Source organism: Carcharodon carcharias, chromosome 9 (assembly GCF_017639515.1).
Source record: "Carcharodon carcharias isolate sCarCar2 chromosome 9, sCarCar2.pri, whole genome shotgun sequence".
Taxonomy (NCBI): Eukaryota; Metazoa; Chordata; class Chondrichthyes; order Lamniformes; family Lamnidae; genus Carcharodon; species Carcharodon carcharias.
In genome coordinates, this window is record NC_054475.1 from 172084350 (window position 1) to 172106385 (window position 22036).

The 22036-nt window shown below is 42.7% G+C and overlaps 1 protein-coding gene across 1 annotated transcript in view; it reads right to left on the reverse strand.

Moving 5' to 3' along the window:
- Window positions 1-22036, reverse strand: part of ints6l (integrator complex subunit 6 like) — a 203486-nt gene that overhangs the window by 57513 nt on the left and 123937 nt on the right. Inside the window, exons 7-8 of the mRNA XM_041195994.1 lie at window positions 20870-21033; window positions 11242-11394 (exon numbers count right to left, since the gene is read on the reverse strand). Coding sequence (XP_041051928.1) covers window positions 11242-11394; window positions 20870-21033 — 317 coding nt within the window. The remainder of the gene's footprint in view (window positions 1-11241; window positions 11395-20869; window positions 21034-22036) is intronic.

A 22036-nucleotide genomic window follows, 5' to 3' on the forward strand; every position in this document is an offset into this window, starting at 1 on the left:
GTAGGCTCTGTTAACGGCCTGCTTTCACCCCAAACAGATATCTGTTGCCTAAGTGAAATGCATTGGGATATGTGAGTAATACGTTGCATTGCAAAAGGGCTAAGCAAATAACTTACTGTTATACTGAAATCATTTTTTAAAGAGTTCAAACAGTTGCTGCTCTTTAGATTTGTGATGAGCTTTAGAATGGATTGCTACGAAGGAAGTTTTGATTCCAAGGAACGTTCCAGTTGTAGTTCATCCAAATGACAATTTCTACCAAAGAAAGCTTCTAAAGAACTTAGTGTATGTTGTACAAATATAAGGTGACTTCAACAAACTTATGCTAGTAACTAGCCATCTTTGTGTTAAATACTGAACATACAACATAAAGGCTCGTTCAGCTATTCTTAAAAACACATGCCAGATGTACAATTTTCAAGAAACCAACAGGATTCCTCAATAGATTAGAAGTCACGTGAAACCTTTGCAATTACAGACACATGTTCAGCTGTATATATAGTTTGTACAACGAGGAAACAGAGCAAAAGTGTATGGGTGGGAGGGGGTGAGATTAGGTAAGGAATAGGAAAATAATAAAAAGTAGATTAAATCAGGCCCAAAAAAATACTTAGTCTTTTGCATTTGACAGAATTGGCTTTGTGTGAAAGAGTTCCCTTTGGTTCAGAGATACCCAGAAGCTGCGCAACTTCTCATTTGCATTATCCTCGCTGCTACCCTATCAACATTGGGTTTTCAGTAAGACTCAGAGAATGAAAGCTTACGACAGTCCAGCTAATTGCATTCCGCACCAATATAACAGGGAGGCCATGGCATAGTGGTGTTATCACTGGGCTAGTATTCCGAAGGCCTATTGTAATGCTTTGGGGGTCCAGGTTCTAACCCCACAACAGCAGATGGTGAAATTTGAATTCCATAAAAATCTAAAATTAAAAGTCTGATGATGACCATTGTTGATTGTTGCAAAAACCCATCTGGTTCACTAATGTCCCTTTTAAGGAAGGAAATCTGTCATCCTTTCCTGGTCTGGCCTACATGTGACTCCAGCAATGTGATTGACTCTTAAATGCCCTCTGAACAAGGGCAATTAAGGATGGGCAATAAATACTGGCTTAGCCAACTGCACCCACATCCCATGAATGAATAAAAAAAAATCGAAGTTCCAGCCATAATCCTGAACGAAAAACTAATTATGATTTCCAGGTGTCATACTTCTGCTGGTTGGCATCAAATTTACTTTGGTGGGGTGAGTTAGATCGAGTGGGTCACAATTGCCAACATTACAACTGGGATGGGAGGAGTGCACTGTTGGTCTCTAGTTCCACTACTCCACAGGTCACAATGTATATTTAAATGATTTTTCCAGCTGTTTGTACAGCCAAATGTGCCTTTTAAATCCAATGGCCACTCAATGACCAGGTTTCTTCAACAAACAACAAAATGATCATTTTATTAGGAAACCAGTTTTGTCATCTGAAAGGTAAAGCGTATTAACATGCAGTGTGAAACATGAAAGTACGCTACTCTTTCAAAATACCCTAGGTCACATGCAACAAAAAATAAAAATAGCGGAATTCTGCCAAAGGTAAAAGTCAATGGTTCATGGGAAAAGGATAGATATTGGAGTCCTTGAAATGGCATCTGGGTTATACGTTTGGTCTCCCAGTGCTGATCTGCGAAACAATGAATGACTCTTGCCTTTCAGACAAATTCAAGGAACTCTTACAGGTACTCAATTCCTGCTCATGGATCATCTTAACAGCAGCTTCTATTTACTTTCAGCTGTGGACTAGCTCTGGACTGTAAATAGGCTGTTGTCTTTTCACAAGCAGTTGGTCCTTCAATTTTAAAGCAAAGTTAACTTCTAAACAGTTTTCAAGGCATGTTTGTTTTTCCAGAGCCATACACTACCATGTACTTTTGTACACAGTCCACCAGAGTCCAAGAGATTACCATCTTCTTTAAAACTGCTTTTCTTGTAAGAGTCCTGCATTAACCCTTTACGGGCCAGAGTCTTTTAATAAATTCATTCAAACATTTTAGACCATGAAGATAAGCCATTTTCTGTGACTAATGTTCATGACACAAATTTAATTTTAGGACTGGTAACACAAGAGAAAACTGCTCTCTGCTATATCTCAAAAAGCTTGGGCAAATTAGCTTTACTTGGTAAAAAGAAGCCCTAACAAAAGTGGACTCAATGGGAAACAGGGGGAAAAAAATCTCTGCTGGTTGGAGTCATACCTAGCACAAAGGAAAATGGTTGTGGTTGTTGGAGGTCAGTCGTCTCAGCTCCAGGACATCACTGCAGGAGTTCCTCAGGGTAGTGTCCTTGGCCCAACCATCTTCAGCTGCTTCATCAATGACCTTCCTTCCATCATAAGGTCAGATGCGGGGATGTTCCGCACCACTCACGACTCCTTAGATATTAAGGCAGTCCATGTCCTGGACTGGACAATATCCAGGCTTGGGCTGACAAGTGGAAAGTAACATTAGCGCCACACAAGTGCCAAGCAATGACCACCTCCAACAAGAGAGAATCTAACTATCACCCCATGACAATCAATGGCATTACCATTACTGAATCCCCCACTATCAACATTCTGGAGGTTACCATTGACTAGAAACTGAACTGGACTAGCCATATAAACACTGTGGCTACAACAGCAGATCAGAAGCTAGGAATCCTGTAGCGAGTAACTCACCTCTTGACTCCCCAAAGTCCACCATTTACAAAACACAAGTCAGGACTGTGATGGAATACTCCCCACTTGCCTGAATGAGTGCAGCTCCACTAACACACTAAAAACTTGACACCATCCAGGACAATGCAGCTCGCTTGACTTGCACCCTAACTACAAATATTTACTCCCTCCACCATCGACGCACAGTAGCAGCAGTGAGTACCATCTATATGATGTACTGCAGGGACTCACCTCGGCTCCTTAGGCAGCACATTCCAAACTCACAACCATTACCATCTAGAAGGACAAGGGCATCAGGCACATGGGAACATCACCACCTGGAAGTTCCCCTCAAGGTCACTCAACATCCTGACTTGGAAATATATCGCCGTTCCCTCTCTGTCACTGGGGCAAAATCCTGAACTCCCTCCCTAACAGCACTGTGGGTGTATCTATGCCACAAGGAGTGCAACAGTTCAAGGAGGCAGCTCACCACCACCTTTTCAAAGGCAGTTAGAGATGGGCAATAAATGCTAGCCTAGCCAGCAATGCCCATATCCCATGAATGAAAAGAAAAGCTGAGAAACCTCAGTGCCAATTGAAGCAATTAAGAATGAAGAAACCTGCATCTCAATATCACCTTTCATATTTCTGAATGTCCCAAAGCATTTCACAGCCAATTAACTAATTGCAAAATAGCCAATCACTGCTGTGAGAGAAAAAGTGGTAATGTCCTAAGTTCCTAACAAATTAGCACACAGCAAGGTCCTACATCTGTCAACAATATAAATGACCAAATGACCTGCTTTACTAGTGTTGGTCAAGAGATAAATACTCACCAAGTGTTATGATATGGCAGGCTGTAATTACCAGGTTGACCAAATCCCAAAGGGAAACTTGGTCAAGCTATCACAACAATTTGCAGTTTGTACTTTTATCACAAGGAGGTATGTGCACTGAAATCAGATGTAAAGAGTCCACTACCACTTTTGGAGATGTTAAAGATTAAATTAAAATATTAACAAAAAAAAAACTTAAAACACATGAGATTACAGTTACACAGTTAAATTTAGTCTTATAACACTTCCCAAAGGATTTCTATCTAGCTAGGCTCCCAAATAAACACCCTTTTCCAAGTAACAGTCCAAATAGATTCTTAATCCATAAAACATCCAGTAATATTATCGCAAGGCATTCACTGTCACTATAAGGGAGGTATTTCAATTGGCTTCCCTCTCCCCCGAGAATGGAAATCCAAGGTTTGTAACAAAATCTTGCTTTCTGGAACAAGCAAACACTTCTCTGGCTAGAGACTGCTTTTTCACCAGTCTATCTTCGCACAGTCTATCTTTCAAGATCACACATGGCCACTCCTCATACAGCTTTCAACCTTTGTTTAAATATCTTGCTCCCCTTTAAAACAATGGGTTTGAATCATCAAACTTTATTTGAAACTCAAACTCTTCCAAATATAAGATCTTTCATTTTTCAATCTTGTCTTTACTTTCAGATCAATAAAACACGATATCCCCAAAACCTGTTTACCTATGAACTCCTGCAAGGCGCAAACATTTTCCTTATCACCTTCTAATTCCCATTTGAAATTCAAAAAACCTATCAACTCCCAAAAATGCAAATGTTAGCTCGTCCATTTCCATTTCAAAATGCCTGCTTACACCTAGTCCCTTTGTTGATTTAAACCTTGAAGTCTAACTGTCTTCAGCTTAACTTAATTAATGTCTCACACACTCAAACATACACACAAACAGCCCCCACAAGCCTGTTTTAAAATATTCCACAGCAATATTAGGAAAAAATGAAATTTCCTTTACCCTGACACCCTTTTGGAAAAATGAACTGTCATATTTCTAAAAGACTATTTCATTTTCTCAACCCATTTCATATTATTTACTGTACTTATCACTACATACTGTTATGACGTGGCAGATGATGTGTGCCTGGCAGATCAAATCCACAAGGGAAACTTGATCGTGCGGTCACAACTGTTTTATAATTTGTATATTATTTCGAGATGCATGCCCTGAATTCAGAAGTAATAAGACTACTGCAACTTCAGAGGTTTTTAGAAAACTGAATGAAACATTTATTAATAGAAGAAAAGATTTCAAGCACATACATAGGTCTACCAATTACTACTATAACAACTCCTAAAAGCCCTAATTAATCTGGTTTCCAGTTACAATCCTGTTAAGGCAACAATAAAAACAAATAGATTTAAACAGACCCAGGCAAAGCCATACAATACCCTGGACACCCAAATTCAAAGTGAGTTTTCTCATTCCATTGTTCCAATATGTCTTTGGAACTTTACCCCTTTCACAATACAAATCTTTTCATAATACTAACTTTATCAGTAGCCTTTGGGAAAAATAAACACACCGTATGGCTCAGCTTTTTCTAGCTAGGTGTAACATCTTACCTTTTCTTTGGAATTTAAACTAACCTAATTTATCTAAAAATGCAAATTTTCCTTACACCTCACATTCTAAAATGTCAGCCATGTTTACATATTTAGCACTTCAAACCTAGCTTCTTGCTGATGACTCTGTCTCCAGGCCAGCTGTCTTCAATGCAATTAAATCACACACACAGAAACTATCCAAACCCCAACATTAACCTACATTTACAATAAATCATAATGTTATGCAAATTATTATATTTTCATAACAACATAAAACTATTAGACTACCGGGTACATGTATTAACATGACAATGTACACAAAGCCTTTGTACCAACAGAGATCACTTCAGTCCATTGTCTATTTTTCAAATGTCCAATTTTCTTCGAACTTTAAACCCTTGACGAATGATCTGCAATTAAAGGTAAGGCAGCAAAAGATAAGGCTGAAACATTTGCTACAATCTGCAGCCAGAAGTGCCGAGTGGGTGATCCAACTGGGCCTCCTCCTGAGGTCCCCAGAATCACAGATGCCAGTCTTCAACCAATTCGATTCACTCCACGTGATATCAAGAAATGGCTGAAGGCACTGGATACTGGAAAGGCTATGGGCCCTGACAATATTCCAGCAAATAGTACTGAAGACTGTGCTCCAGAACTTGCCACGCCCCAAGCCAAGCTCTTCCAGTACAGCTACAACACTGGCATCTACCTGGCTGTGTGAAAAATTGCCCAAGTGTGTCCTGTACTCAAAAAGCAGGACAAATGCAACACGGCCAATTACCGCCCCATCAGTTTACTCTCCATCATCAGTAATGGAAGGAGTCAAGCTATCAAGTGGCACTTGCTTAGCAATAACCTGCTCGCTGATGCCCAGTTTGGGTTCTGCCAGGGTCACCCAGCTCCTGACCTCATTACAGCCTTGGTTCAAATATGGGCAAAAGAGCTGAACTCCCAAGGTGAGGTGAGAGTGACTGTCCTTGACACGAAGGCAGCATTTGACTGAGTGTGGCATCAAGGAGCCCTAGCAAAACTGGAGTCAATGGGAATCAGGGGGAAAACTCTCCATTGGTTGGAGTCATACCAAGCACAAAGGAAGATGGTTGTGATTGTTGGAGGTCAGTCATCCCAGCTCCAGGACATCACTGCAGGAGTTCCTCAGGTAGTGTCCTCAGCCCAACCACCTTCAGCTGCTTCATCAATGACATTCCTTCCACTCTAAGGTCAGAAGTGGGGATGTTCGCTGATGATGTTCAGCACCATTCGCGACTCCTTAGATAATAAAGCAGTCCATGTCCAATTGCAGCAAGACCTGAACAATATCCAGGCCTGGGCTGTTAAGTGGCAAGTAACATTCACACCACGCAAGTGCCAAGCTGTGACCATCCCCAAAAAGAGAGAATCTAACCATCACCCCATGACATTCAATGGCATTACCATCACTGAATCCCCCATCAACAACATCCTGGGTTTTCCCATTGACCAGAAACTGAACTGGATTAGCCAGATAAATGCTGTGGCTACAAGAGCAGAGGCTAGGAATCCTGCAGTGAGTAACTCATCTCTCAACTCCCAAAAGTCTGTCCACCATCTACAAGGCACATGTCAGGAGTATAATGGAATACTCCCCACTTGCCTGGATGTGTGCAGCTCCAACAATACTCAAGAAACTTGACACTATCCAGGACAAAGCAGCCCGCTTGATTGGCACCACATCCACAAACGTTCACTCGTCCAGTCAGATGTATAATCTGTAAACTAAATGGTTGTAGCAATAAACTCCATCATAACAGTCTTGCACTCTGGCTCCAAAATTTTTCCAGAAATTTGAAAGAGTTGCGGCCTCTATGAACAATTGTTTTGAAGAATTGCTTGCAAAATAAACCTCTAAATGCTGCAATGCTAACACCAGACCTAGAGTCTCCTTTTCGATGGTTAAGTATCTTTTCTCATGTACATTCAGCTTCCGTAAAAACCTACTGGCTTTTCAATTTCAGTTTCATCATCTTGTAACAACACAGCACCAATACCGGGATCACTTGCATCAATCGCCAACTTAAATTGCTTGGCATAATTAGGTGCTGCAAAAACTGGTGTAGTAAGCAACACAGTTTTTAAATTGTCAAAACAAAACTGGGCAGCATTGCGAGGAGGCTTCAGGGCGACTTAGACAAGTTGTGTGGATGGGCAAACATATGGCAGATGTAGTATAATGTGGATAAATGTGAATGTGTGTGTTTCGGTTTGAAAAACAGAAACGCAGGGTATTATTTAAATGGTGATATATTGGGAAATGTGGATGTGCAAAGGGATCTGGGTGTCCTTGTAAACCAGTCAATGAAAGTAAACAGGCAGGTGCAGCAAGCAATTAGGAAGGCAAATGGGATGTTGGCCTTCATTGCAACAGGATTTGAGTTCAGAAGTAGGGAGTATTGCATGCAGTTTTGGTCTCCCTACCTAAGGAAGGATATACTTGCCATAGAGGGAGTGCAGCGAAGGTTCACTAGGCTGATACTGGGGATGGCAGGACTGTCGTGATGAGAGATTGGTTCGACTGGGCCTGTATTCACTAGAGTTTAGAAGAATGAGAGGGGATCCGATTGAAACGTATAAAATTCTAATAGGGCTAGACAGACTAGATGCAGGGAGCATGTTTCCCCTGCTTGGGCAGTCTAGGACCAGTTGCCACAGTCTCAGGATATGGGGCAGGCCATTTAGGACTGAGATGAGGAAAGATTTCTTCACTCAGAGGGTGGTTGACCTATGGAATTCTCTATCACAGAAGGCTGTGGAGGCCGTGTCACTGAGTATATTCAAGAAAGAAATTGATAAATTTTTGGATATTAGAGGCAATCAAGGGGTATGGAGAGAAAGCAAGAATACGGCGTTGAGATATAGGATCAGTCATGATCATATTGAATGGCGGAGTAGGTTCAAAGGGCAGAATGGCCTGTTCCTGCTCCTGCTCCTAGTTTCTATGTTTCTATGTAAATGCATTCTGACACTTGTGTCCATTGAAATTTCTTGTTCCTTTTTATTAGTTCAGTCAATGGAGCAACTGCACTGCTAAAATTTGATACAAACTTCCGATAAAATCCACTCATGCCTAGAAATCTCAAAACTTACCCGTTTTGTTGTAGGCACTGGAAAATTCACAATGGCTTTTACTTTCACATCTTATGGGGACACCTGCCCAAGTTCAATGCTGTGGCCTAAATATGTAACTTGTGATTTTGCAAATTTACTCAGCCAAATTCACCACCAAATTAGCTTCTTGCAGTCAATCAAACTGTTCTTTCAGATGTTGTAAATGCTCCTCCCATGTTTGACTGAAAACTACCAAGTTGTCAATATAAACAGCTCAATTGCTCTGTAACTTCTTTGTTTGTCAGTGTTTCAAATGTTGCTGGTACATTCTTCATACCAAATGGCATAACTTTGAACTGATATAGTCCATCTGGCATTACAAAAGCTGGTTTCTCTTTTCCTTCCTTCCGATAAGGGTACTTGCCAATATCCTCGCAGCAAGTCAATCTTTGTGATAAACTTTGATTGTCCCGCTTTTTCAAGACAATCTTCCAACCATGGAACAGGATATGAATCCACTTTTGTCACTGCATTCACTTTTTGATAATCCACACAATCACAATGGGTGAACTCCAGTTACTGCCACTAGACTCTATGATGATGTCATTCTGAAGCATGAATTCAATTTCTTTTTGCATCTGAGCTAATTTTACTCTATTTAATCTATAAGGATGTTACCTTTTTGAAACTGAATCTCCCACATCTACATCATGTATAGCAAAATTTGTTTTCCTCAACTTATTCCCACAAATATCTGAGTGTGACTGCTTTTAATGGTTTGCCTAACATGGAAGTGCCAGTTAGATGTTGAATGCATGCCCTTCTGATTCAGGAGTGAGTGCTCAAAGCTGACACTGAAAACTATTCCCCGTTAGGACTCCATTGGCACGGTGAAACATTTGTATCTCACCACCTGACCAGTCTGCATAAGTTAGCAGACAGAGAACCCTGGATGTCAAGAGATATAGAAGTTTGGATAAGGAAAAAAAAGAGAAGGCTTATGGCAGATACAGAGGGCTGAAAACAGCAGAAGCCCTGGAGAAGCATAGAAAGCGTAGGGGGCTACTTAAAAAAAAGTAATTAGGAGACCGAAGAGGGGGCATGAAAAAACACTGGCGGGCAAGATAAAGGAAAATCCCAAGGCATTCAATAAATATATTAAGGGAAAGAGGATAAACCAGGCAAAGAGTAGGGCTCATTAGGGACCAAAGTGGCAATCTAGGCATGGAGCTGACGGAAGTAGGTGAGGTTTTGAATGATTACCTTTCATCTGTGTTCACTATGAAGAAGGACGATGTAGGTGTAGAAATGAGGGAGGGGGACTGTGATATACTTGAATAAATTAGCATTGAAAGGGAGGAGGTATTAGCAGTTTTAGTGGGCTTAAAAGTGGATAAATCCCCAGGACCAGATGAGATGCATCCCAGGCTGATGTGTGAGGCAAGGGAGGAGATTGCAAGGACTCTGACACTAATTTTCAAATCCTTTCTAACCACAGAAGTATCAGAGAACTGGAGGACAGCAAATGTGGTACCATTATTCAAGAAGGGCAGTAGGGATAAACCAGGTAATTACAGGACAGTGAGTCTAACATCAGTGGTAGGGAAACTATTGGAAAAAATTCTGAGGGACAGGATTAATCTTCACTTGGAAAAGCAGGGATTAATCAGGGATAGTCAGCATGGCTTTATCAGGAGGAGATCATGTCTAACAAGTTTGATTCAATTTTTTGAGGAGGTGACTAGTTGTGTAGAAGAGGGTAGTGCAGGTGTAGTCAACATGGACTTCAGTAAGGCTTTTGACAAGGTCCTGCATGGGAGAATGGTCAAGGTGATAAGAGCCCATGGGATCCAGGGCAATTTGGCAAATTGGATCCAAAACTGGCTTACTGGCAGGAGGCAGAGGGTGATGGTCAAAGGTTATTTTTGTGATTGGAAACCTGTGATAAGTGACGCAGGGATCGGTGCTGGGACCCTTGCAGTTTGCAGTGTACGTTAATCATTTAAACGTAAACATAGGAGGTATGATCAGTAAATTGGCAGATTACATGAAAATTGGTGGTGTCGTAATTAGTGAGGAGGAAAGCCTTAGAGCACAGGACGAGAAAGATGGGCTGGTAAGATGGCAGGGTAAAGGCAAATGGAATTTAATCCTGAGAATTGTGAGGTGATGTATTTTGGGAGGGCTAGCATGGCAAAGGAATGCATAATGAATGGTAGGACCTTAGGAAGTACTGAGGATAGGAGGGACCTCGGTGTACATGTCCATAGGTCCCTGAAGGCAGCAGCACAGGTAGATAAGTTGGTTAATGCGGCATATGGGATACTTGCCTTTATTAGCCGAGGCACAGAATACAAGGGCAGGGAGGTTATGTTGGAGCTGTATAAAACGCTGGCTGGGCCACAGCTGGAGTACTGTGTGCAGTTCTGGCCGCCACACCATTGGAAGGATGTGATTACACTGGAGAGGGTGCAGAGGAGATTTGCCAGGATGTTGCCTGGGCTGGAGCACTCAGCTATGGAGAGAGACTGGATAGACTAGGGTTGTTTTCCTTAGAGTAGAGAAGGCTGAGGGGTGGACCTGATAGAGGTATGAAAAATTATGAGCGGCATAGATAGGAAGAAACTGTTCCCCTTAGCAGAAGTGTAAATAACCAGGGGGTATAGATTTAAGGTAAGGGGCAGGAGGTTTAGAGGGAATTTGAAGCAAACTTTTTTCACCCTCAGGGTGGTTGGAATCTAAAATACACCGACTGAGGGGGTGGTAGAGGCAGGAACCCTCATGACATTTAAGTGGTATTTAGATGAGCTCTTGAAACGCCATAGCATTCAGGGCTATGGGCCAAGTGCTGGAAAATGGGATTAGAACAGATGGGGGCTTGATGGCCGGCACGGACACGATGGGCCAAAAGGCCTGTTTCGGTGCTGTATAGCTCTATGACATTCTATTACCCACTTCCTCATAACAATACAGGAAGAATAAAAATAAAAATCAGACTGGCCCAGGTACAAATGCAGAATACACATTCACTGGAGCCAGTAGTGCACTTACCTGCCAGCAGGTGTGAGGGGATTTACGCTCTAGAATGTACTGGGTCAAAGGTGAGGGTTCGAGTTCGTATTTGTCAAAGGGCAATTTGTCAATGACCATTGGTTCACAATCAGCACAGGAGAACCTTACTACAGGGTGAGCAGTACGTGGAGGCTGTGGATCAAACACAAGAGGAGGATAAATATTAATTAGGTGCTTAACATTTCGTTTGTACAGTATAGGGAGGGAGCATTGATACTACAATTTGCTGTTTCTCAATTTTTTTGCAACTTTTGACAGGATGCCCTTGCTGGAAATAAACCTGCCTAACAGAACCACAACATCTGCTGCAACACTAAAACCAGGTAGTTCAGGAATAAAAAATTAATGGTGACAAAGGTCTCAATGATACTAAACTAACCTATACAGGACTCAGTGCTCTTGCAGTCTAGTTAAAATTTACAGAGTAGTGCATTATTCACAAGATAAATATTTTGGGAACATGATGAACTCTTAAGGGCACCCCTCCTTTCCAGTATATTTCACGACCCAGTTCGAGACTATTGTCAACCAAAAGCTAAAAGGTGAACACGGCCAGTCCACAGTGACATCGGATTTTGTTCCCATCTAAAAGTCAACATGATTTTCCTGCAAGAATTACAGGCTCCATGTTCATCCACAAGATGGCACCAACCGTGCAGCACACCCTCAGTACTGACACTCCAACAGTGACAGCGCTCCCTCCATACTGCCCACCCGACAGTGCAGCGCTCCCTCTGTACTGCCCCTCCGACAGTGCAGCACTCCCTCAATACTGATCCTCCCAACAGTGCAGCATTCCCACAATACTGTCCCTCCAACAGCACAGCACTCCCTCAGTACTGTGACAGTGACAGAAAGCTGCACCATCACCACTGAGACACTGCTGTGCTTCCTCAAATGCTGACCCTCCAAGCATGCAGTTCTCCCAGAGTAATCACCATCTGACAGTGCAATGCTCCCTCCGCAGCCCAAAAATTCTGGTGTAGGGGATCAAAGTCACAACCTGCTGACTCAGGTTGAGGGGTGGACCTGATATAGGTATGAAAAATTATGAGCGGCATAGATAGGAAGAAACTGTTCCCCTTAGCGGAAGTGTAAATAACCAGGGGGTATAGATTTAAGGTAAGGGGCAGGAGGTTTAGAGGGAATTTGAAGCAAACTTTTTTCACCCTCAGGGTGGTTGGAATCTAAAATACACCGACTGAGGGGGTGGTAGAGGCAGGAACCCTCATGACATTTAAGTGGTATTTAGATGAGCTCTTGAAACGCCATAGCATTCAGGGCTATGGGCCAAGTGCTGGAAAATGGGATTAGAATAGATGGGGGCTTGATGGCCGGCACGGACACGATGGGCCAAAATCGTGTATGATGAGGCACTGAGCCATGTCTAACACAACTATGTCCCTTGCCCTGCCACCTTTGCTCACCCTCTGCCCAGCACAACTTTCATAAGACAAGAGCTACCATAATGCACCATTATTTGCTCATTCCATCAGACAATGCATGAAGATTCCTCATTATCCTCCCTCCCCAGAAGCAACACTGGCACAGTCTCTCAGTTAACATCCTGCCAGCAGGTTCAGCTCATTATCCACTGTGCAGTTCAGAATAGTCTGATAAATTCCCAGTAATACATTAAGAAACTACAAAATCAGATTATTGGAATTTCTCTTCTGACAAGAGACTTAGTACTGCAGACCCATGAAAGACCCGGAACAAAGAACATGGAGTTTGAAGCCAGAAGCAAAAGCATCAGAGTAAAATGACCATGCTCTGATGCAGGCCAGAGTAGGATCAGCAACAAATCCCGTCAAACCAGAACAAAATAATACAGGCAGGAGGAGAAGCTAGGAGAAATCTGCAACATGAACAGGACACAACAAACACATCAAACACAACTTGCATTTTTAGAACACCTTTAATGTAGGAAAATTTTTCAAGTTGCTTCGCAGAAGTGTTACCAGACGCAACTGAGAACAAGGCAAAGAAGGAGACATAAAGACAGATGACCAAAAGCTAGCTCATAGAGATAGGTTTTAAGGTGTGTTTTAAAGGAAAAGAGAGGTAGGGAGTCACTGAAGTTTAAGTAAGAAATTCCAGAGACTAGGAGCTAAGCTGCCAATGCTACAGCGTATAAATGTGTGATGGATGAGAGATCAGAATTCACAGAATCACAGTGCAGAAGAGGCCCTTCGGCCCATCGAGTCTGCACCGACACCTGAGAAACACCTGATCTACCTACCTAATCCCATTTACCAGCACTTGGCACATAGCCTTGAGAATTGGAAGAGTGGAGATATCTCAGAGGGCTATGAGGCTAGAGAAGGCTACGGAAGGGCAAGGTCATGGTGGAATTTGTACACAAGTGTGTATTTTAAAATTGAGGCATTACCAAACTGGGAGCCAGAGAGCACAGGGGTGATGAGTGACCAAAAGTTGGTGCGAGTGAGGATACAGGCAGCAGCATAATTTCTGTAGACTGCAAATGCTTCGATCAGAAAGTTGAATCTGACAGGTATATGATATCAAATGTGGCAGACAGGATAGCATGCGCTCCTGGGAAGGTTCTATTCCACCCCACCCCCTATAATCTAGCACTAATTGGGACTGAGTTACAGCTGTACAGAAAAAAAAAGGATGGCTGGGGTCAGAAGGAAGGACATTAATACAAATGCTGCAACTGATTCTGCTGGAAGTTTGGAGTTTCTGAATATACCTCTGATGATATAGGAGCTAGCTGTACTATTCTTATCTTAGGAATACTTAATGCAGACACTGCTATCCAAAAATGGAAAACTTCAATTTCCCTAAAGCAAGAGTTCCCGAACTGTATGCCACAAACCCAGTGCGGTTGCAGGACGGGATTTTGGGGTCAGAAGCTCCCAGGAAGCAATGGTGGCTGTGGAGCTCAGACCGAGTTTTGAAAGCTGCAAGGCCCCTTTAAATGTTTGGGTTGTTTTTGCTGTTGGTGGGTGTAGTTTAATTGGCTATTCGCTGAGGTTGGACTGCTGCCACAACAACAGCCTGTAAAAAGGTGAGACTTCGTTTTTTTCAGGGCAAACCCAGCAGTTTTAATGCCCCCACTCGCCATCCTGAGTTGGAAATATCTCACCGTTCCTTCACTGTTGTTGGGTCAAAATCCTGGAACTCCCTTCCTGACAGCACTGTGGGTGTACCTACACCACATGGGCGGCTAACCGAGATAGATAGGCTCTTGATTGGTAAGGGGATCAAAGGTTACGGGGAGAATGGGGTTGAGAAACCTATCAGCCATGATTGAATGGTGGAGCAGACTCGATGGGCCAAATGGCCGAATTTCTGCTCCTAAGTCTTATGGATCAAGAAGGAGGCTCACTACCACCTTCTCAAGGGCAACTAATGCTGGCCTAGCCAACCACGCCCACATCCCATGAACAAATTAAAAAAAAACTCCTGCTCAACAACTCTTCGTCTGCCTCAATTTTCTCTGTGGGGTCACACAAGTCTGAGGCATTAAAATGGGGTCAGATTGAGAAAAGGTTTGAGAAGCACTCCTGAAAGTAATCCCACTTCCAATGAATCTTGTTCTTGCCAAATATTGCTACTTTATTAAAAATTCCAAGTGTCTATAATAATCTATTTTACATTATTGCTGGTTCTATTATCTTCTTAAAATCTATTTTAAGTACATGCAAGTAGGATCCTTATAAATCTCTTCTCAAAAATAGGAAAAGCAGCTGAGTATTAAAGCAATTTAGTTTCAGTAACTAGACTAATAAGATTGAATAGCTTACTCCTGTTCCTATGGGGCAGAGGTTGCAATAACAACCTAATCAAAATATCCTGTGAGCATCCCTTGATCTGCACTCACTTCCTAAAATAATGGAATGTGTGGGCTTGTATCCCAAAGGTATATTTCCTGCATATCTTGCATTCAATCACAAAATTTATAAACCTCGAAAAAGGTTAGCAATCAGAAAAACATTTGGTCCACTTAATCACTATCCTGTCCGACTGGGAACTTTGAGGGTGGCTGATTCTGCCTATTTCACACCTTTATAAAGGAATAAAACAGATTATTTGAGAACACTGAGATGGAGGGTTACGTATATGGAGGATATTTGGATAAATGGAGGGTATTAACACTGGTTTATTGCATTCATTCAATTTTGAAGACTTCCAGTTTCCAGTTCTTACGAAAGGTCTACACCCACAACATAAATTATTTTTCTTTAGATTTGCTACGCATTTCCAGTATTTTGTTCAATTTTAATACATTAATTTTGATGCCAGGTATTTATTTTGCAATTAAACATGTTAATTAATCACTGCATGCTGCTGAATTACACAACAAGAATCGTCAAAAACAATTTTCATTTACATAGGATCTTTAATCTAAGAATGCAAATCAAGGCATTTCATTAAAACATTAAACAAAAATGGACAACAAGCCAAATAAGGATATAAATAGTCATTTGGTAGTACAGAACTTGAGTATTTCTGAAAAGAGAATGTTGTCGAAGCTTTTCGTCTTGCACTCATCAGGACAATGAGAAGAGATTGCTGATTGGTAGAGGCGTTACCATGGGAGAATGTACCAGTTAACTTAAGATTGACAGTTAACTGCCAAGCTTTGTTTAAACTCAAAGCAGACAGGTTGACTCTGACTGGTCAAGGCATTGCCCTGGGGAATGAACTAGAGAATGGCTGTCACTTACTTTGTTTAGTTGAAATGGGCACAGTGTGTGCACATTCTTCCTGTCTGCAAAAGACAAGGCCCTTTATATTAATATATGTAACCCCCAGCACGCAGAAGTGTGCCACACTGGGAGCCCAGCTGATAATCTTAAAGTGGTTGTCGGAATAATTCTTAGCACACTCAAGATTGTTTAGCCTGTACAAAAACAGAATTACCTGGAAAAACTCAGCAGGTCTCCAGGTAATTGTTTTTGTTTTGGATTTCCAGCATTCGCAGTTTTTTTGTTCTTATCTCATTGTTTAGCCTGTGTTGCCTAATCCCAAAATCACATCAAATGTTGGACACTGTTTTAAGCTTTGCGCACACGTGTTGGTTGGTCACAGTCGGTGCCTTGTCCATTTCAAACAGCTGAAGGGACATGCTGTATGATACGATCTGCCAGTCTTTGGGACATATGGCCTACATACCTAGCATCACACCGGCATTGAAATTCATATACTACATCATTCATTTTTGTGATAGGCAGAATGCCCTTTTAGCTTGATGGCAGCATCCTGTTAGTGGCGAATACCCCTCATATTGCTACTGCATAGTAGCAGCGTCAAATGGCTAGCTTCATCTGTTGTTCAAATCTTTGAGTGACCTTATCCTTCCAGGGTAATCTGAGGTAGACTGGACACTTCTTGGGACTCAAAGAGCTGGCCTTTGGCCCATTCATGAGTTTCTGCGATATACAGCAAGCAATGATCTGATCAGCGTAGACATTATCCTGCAAGATGCCTTTGATGAGCTCAATTTCAGCATCAAGCTTCCACAGTAAACAAATGGCTTGGGCCCTATTTACAAGGTTGGTGATAAGTCCACCTCATCACCCGAGGCCCCAACACTCCTTGCAGGTGAAGCAGCGGTTCACTTGCACCCCCTTCAATTTGATCCATTTCATTTGCTGCTCCCAGTGCTGCTCTACATTGGGGAGACTAAATGCAGGCTGTGACCACTTTGTGAAGGAAAAGAGGGGCTTTTAGCAGGTATAAGGGAAGCAAATCAGTAGAGGCATTAGTGGAGTACAGAAAGTGCAGGGTGGAGCTTAAGAAAGCAATTAGGAGAGCAAAGAGGGGATATGAGAAAGCTCTGGCTGGTAAAAGTAGGGAAAGTCCCAAGATATTCTATAAGTATATCAATGGGAAGAGGATAACCAGGGAAATAGTAGGGCCCATAAGGGACCAAGGGAGCAATCTATGGCTGGAGCCAGAGGACATCGCTAGAGTGTTGAACAAATACTTCACATCCGTCTTCACCCCAGAGAACAAAGATGAAGGTATCGAACTCGGGGAGAGAGACTGCGAGGTTCTTGAGCAAATTGATATAGGGAGTGACAAGGTATTGGAGGTGTTGGCAGGCTTAAAAGTGGTCAAATCTCCAGGTCCGGATGATTTGTGTTCCAGACTACTGAGAGAGGCAAAGGAGGAGATCGCAGGGGCTCTGATCCAAATTTTTAATTCCTCTCTGGCCACAGGGGAGGTGCCAGAGGACTGGAGAACAGCTAATGTGGTTCTGCTATTTAAGAAGGGTTGGAGAGATAAGACAGGGAACTACAGACCAATTAGTCTCACATCAGTGGTAGGGAAAGTATTGGAGAAAATTCTGAAGAAGAGAATCTATCTCCACTTGGAGAGACAAGGTTTGATCAGGGATAGTCAGCATGGCTTTGTCAGAGGGAGGTCATGCCTAACAAATTTGATTGAATTTTTTGAGGAGGTGACCAGGTGAGTAGATGAGGGTAGTGCAGTTGATGTAGTTTATATGGATTTCAGCAAAGCCTTTGACAAGGGCCCACATGGGAGACTTATAAAGGCGGCAAATGCACATAGGATTCGGGGAAGTTTGATAAGGTGGATTCAAAATTGGCTTAGTTGTAGGAGATAGTGGGTGATGACAGAAGAATGCTTTAGTGACTGGAAGCCAGTGTCCAGTGCATACCACAGGGATCTGTGCTGGGTCCCCTATTATTTGTCATTTACATAAACGATATAGATGACTATGTGGGGGGTAGGATTAGTAAGTTGTGGATGACACAAAGATTGGCCGGGTGGTTAACAGTGAGGTTGAGTGTCTTGGTCTACAGGAAGATATAGATGGGGTGGTCAAACGGGCAGATAAGTGGCAGATGGAATTTAATCCTGAAGGAGTAATTTGACAAGAAAGTATTCAATGAATGGCATGATACTAGGAAGTTCTGAGGAACAAAGCGACCTTGGCGTGTGGGTCCATAGATCTCTGAAGGTGGAGGGGCACGTTAGTGGGGTGGTGAAAAAGGCACGTGAGACACTTGCCTTTATCAGTCAAGGCATAGATTACAAAAGTAGGGAGGTCATGTTGGAGTTGTATTGAACCTTGGTGAGGCCACAGCTGGAGTAGTGTGTGCAGTTCTGGTCGCCACATTATAGGAAGGATGTGATTGCACTGGAGGGGGTGCAGAGGAGATTCACCAGGATGTTGCCTGGGATGAAACATTTATGTTATGAAGAGAGGTTGGATAGACTTGGGTTGTTTTCGTTGGAGTAGAGAAGACTGAGGGGCGACCTAATCGAATGTACAAGATTACGAGGGGCATGGACAGGGTAGATAGGGAGCAGCTGTTCCTCTTAGCTGAAGGGTCAGTCATGAGGGGACACAAGTTCAAGGTGAGGGGCAGGAGGTTTAGGGGGGGATGTGAGGAAAAACATTTTTTACCCAGAGGGTGGTGACGGTCTGGAATATGCTGCCTGGGAGGGTGGTGGAGGCGGGTTGCCTCACATCCTTTAAAAAGTGCCTGGATGAGCACTTGGCACGTCATAACATTCAAGGCTATGGGCCAAGTGCTGGTAAATGGGATTAAGTACGTAGGTCAGGTGTTTCTCACGTGTCGGTGCAGACTCGATGGACCAAAGTGTCTCTTCTGCACTGAGTGATTCTGTGATTTGCAGAACACCTCCGCTCAGTCCGCAAGCATGACCCAGACCTTCTTGTCACTTGCCATTTTAACACTTCACCCTTCTCTCTTGCCCACATGTCTGTCCTTGGCCTGCTGCAATGTTCCGGTGAAGCCCAGCACAAACTGGAAGAACAGCACCTCAGCTTTCAATTAGGCACTTTACAGCCTTCCAGCCTTAACACTGAGTTCAACAACTTCAGTCCACCTAAAGTGTGTCCTGAGTCTGCTCTCCCATTTATTCCTCATCAACCTGTCATGCCTCAGGGACATTTGGCAGGCGGGAAGCCTCAAGTACATTGGTACCAGCACAGGTACAGTAAGTGCTGGACCAGCAAGCCAGGGATCACAAATTCAAACCCCAGCATGGTCAGCTGTGAAATGGAAATCAATAAATTTGGTAATTTAAAGAATCATCCAGGCTGCGAGTTTGTCATAAATTAAAACGTTCCAGAGGTCTTCAGGAAAGGGAACCTTTCCACTCCTACCCAATCTACCCTGTTCGTGACTCCAGTTCCACATTACAAGGTTGACGTTTAATAACATCAGGCCATTTGGAATGGACAACATAAACAGTCTTCTAAATCATTACTGTTTAACCGTTTGTATGCCATCAGGTCAATGATGAGCCAAAACCTCCACCAAATTAATATTGGCAGGGCCATGGCCCAGACAAAAACTCCACTATGATATGCAACCTCACCACTGTTCTGTCTCAGTGATCTTCTATTCATCACAAAGACAGCCCATCTGTCTTTACAATTTTGCCTGCTAATTGTGTTTTACAAAAATAGTAAGAAGCAAAGCCTTAGGCTACAGGACAGGATGATATAGATGGGCTGGTCAGATGGGCAGAACAGTGGCAAATGGAATTTAATTCTGAAAAGTGAGAGGTGATGCATTTTGGGAGGACTAACAAGGTAAGGGAATACACGATGAATGGTTGGACCTTAGGAAGCACAGAGGATGAGAGGGACCTTGTCATGTCCATAGATCCTGGAAGGCAGCAGGACAGGTAGATAAGGTGGTTAAGAAGGCAAATGAGATACTTGCCTTTGTTAGTCAAGGCACTGAATACAAGAGCAGGGAGGTTATGATTCAACTGTATAGCTGACATTTTAGGCCACATCTGGAGTAGTGTGTGCAGTTCTGGTCATCACACCAGAAGACGGATGTGATTACACTGGAGAGGGTGCAGAGGAGATTCACCAGGATGTTGACTGGGCTGGAGCATTTCAGGTATGAAGAGAGACTGGATAGGTTGGGGTTATTTTCCTTAGTGCAGAGAAGGCTGAGGGGGGACCTGATTGAGGTGCACAAAATTACGAGCGGCATAGATAGGAAGAAACCCTTAGTGGAGGGGTCAATAACCAGGGGGCATAGATTTAAGGTAAAGGGCAGGAGGAAGACTTAGAGGGGATTTGAGGAAAAGTTTTTCACCCATAGGGTAGGGCAGGGTATCTGGAACACACTGCCTGAAAGGGTGGTAGAGGCAGGAACCCTCACAGCATTTTAGTATTTAGATGAACACTTGAAACGCCATAGCATACAGGGATACTGGCCAAGTGCTGAAAATGGGATTAAAGTAGATAGGGGACTGATGGCCGGCGCGCACACGATGGGCCAAAGGGTCTCTTTCCATGCTGTAAAACTCCATGACTCTATAAAACGGTTCCATTCATTAACCTGTCAAGCTTCACTCCCAATCAAAAAAATCTGATTATTTTGAAATTTGCGATGCTTGATTGCTTAGAGCTTAAGGCTGTAAAAGTCCTTGAATTATTTTCTTTCAATCTAATTTAAAAAACTTTTGTTTTAAATGTGTTTCCTGTTTATAAAGTATTGGTACCTGCACTAGATTAAATTTAATAAATTAATTAAAAAACACTGATCAAGTTAAAACAGCAATAAAGAGCTTCTGTAAAGAGTAACAATCTGTCCTGATCACTGATACTTACCAGTGTGGGGGAGTTTTGATCCGGCCAGAAAGATTCAGGGATTGGCCAGTGTCCAACAGGTACGCCCGTCTTGGGGTTTGGTCGCACGTAAATCAGTTTGTGACAGCTATGCCAAGCTTGAGGAGTAAATAAAGAGGTTGCTCGAGGTGGTTCAACAATACAATCTGAAACAGAGCAAAACAAAAGGAGTAGGAACTTTCTGCTGCATCACAACCAGCCAAGAATATTTTCAGCATTACAAGTTAAAGGGTCAGAGGACCTTATTGAGAAAATAGTCATTTACGACAAAGGAGGCGGCCATTCGGCCCATTGAGTACATGCTGGCTCTCCGCAGAGCAATACAATCAGTCCCACTCCCCTGCTCGATCCCCATAGCCCTGCAAGTTTATTTCCCTCGAACACCCATCCAATTCCCTTTTGAAATCATTGATTGTTTCAACAGCCACCATCCTCGTGGGCAGCGAGTTCCAGGTCATTCCCACTTGCTGCATAAAAACAGTCTCCCTCATATTCCCCATGCATCTTTTATACAAAGCCTTAAATCTGAGTGCTCTAAGCCCCATAATATCAGCTAATGGGAACAGTTTTTTCTTGTCTATCTTATCTAAATAGATCAGAATCATGTACATGTCTATCAAATCCACTCTCAACCTTCTTTACTCCAAGGAGAAAAGCCCCACCTTTCCCAACCTAACCTTGGAACTAAAATTCCCCATCCCTGGAACCATTCTGCTAAATCCCCTCTGCCCTTTTCAAGGACCTGCAAATCCTTCCTGAAGTGTGAACAGAACTGGATGCAATTCTCTAGTTGGGGCCTAGTCAGAGCTTTATAAAGATTCAGCCTAACTTTCCAGCTTTTATATTCAATGCCTCTATTTATGAAGCTCAAGATCCCAAATGCTTTGCTAACCATTCTCTCAATATGTCCTACAACCTTTAAAGTTCAATGCACTTGCACCTCCAGGTCCCTCTGCCCCTGCACAGCCTTTAGCACTGTGCCATTAAGTCACTATTGCCTCTCCCTGTCTCTTCTGCCAAAATGCATCACGTCACACATTTCTATATTAAACTCCATCTGCCATTTATCTGCCCATTCTGTTATCTATGTCCTTTTGCAGTTGGTTCATACTATCCTCACTGTTGACCACTCTTCCATGTTTGGTATCA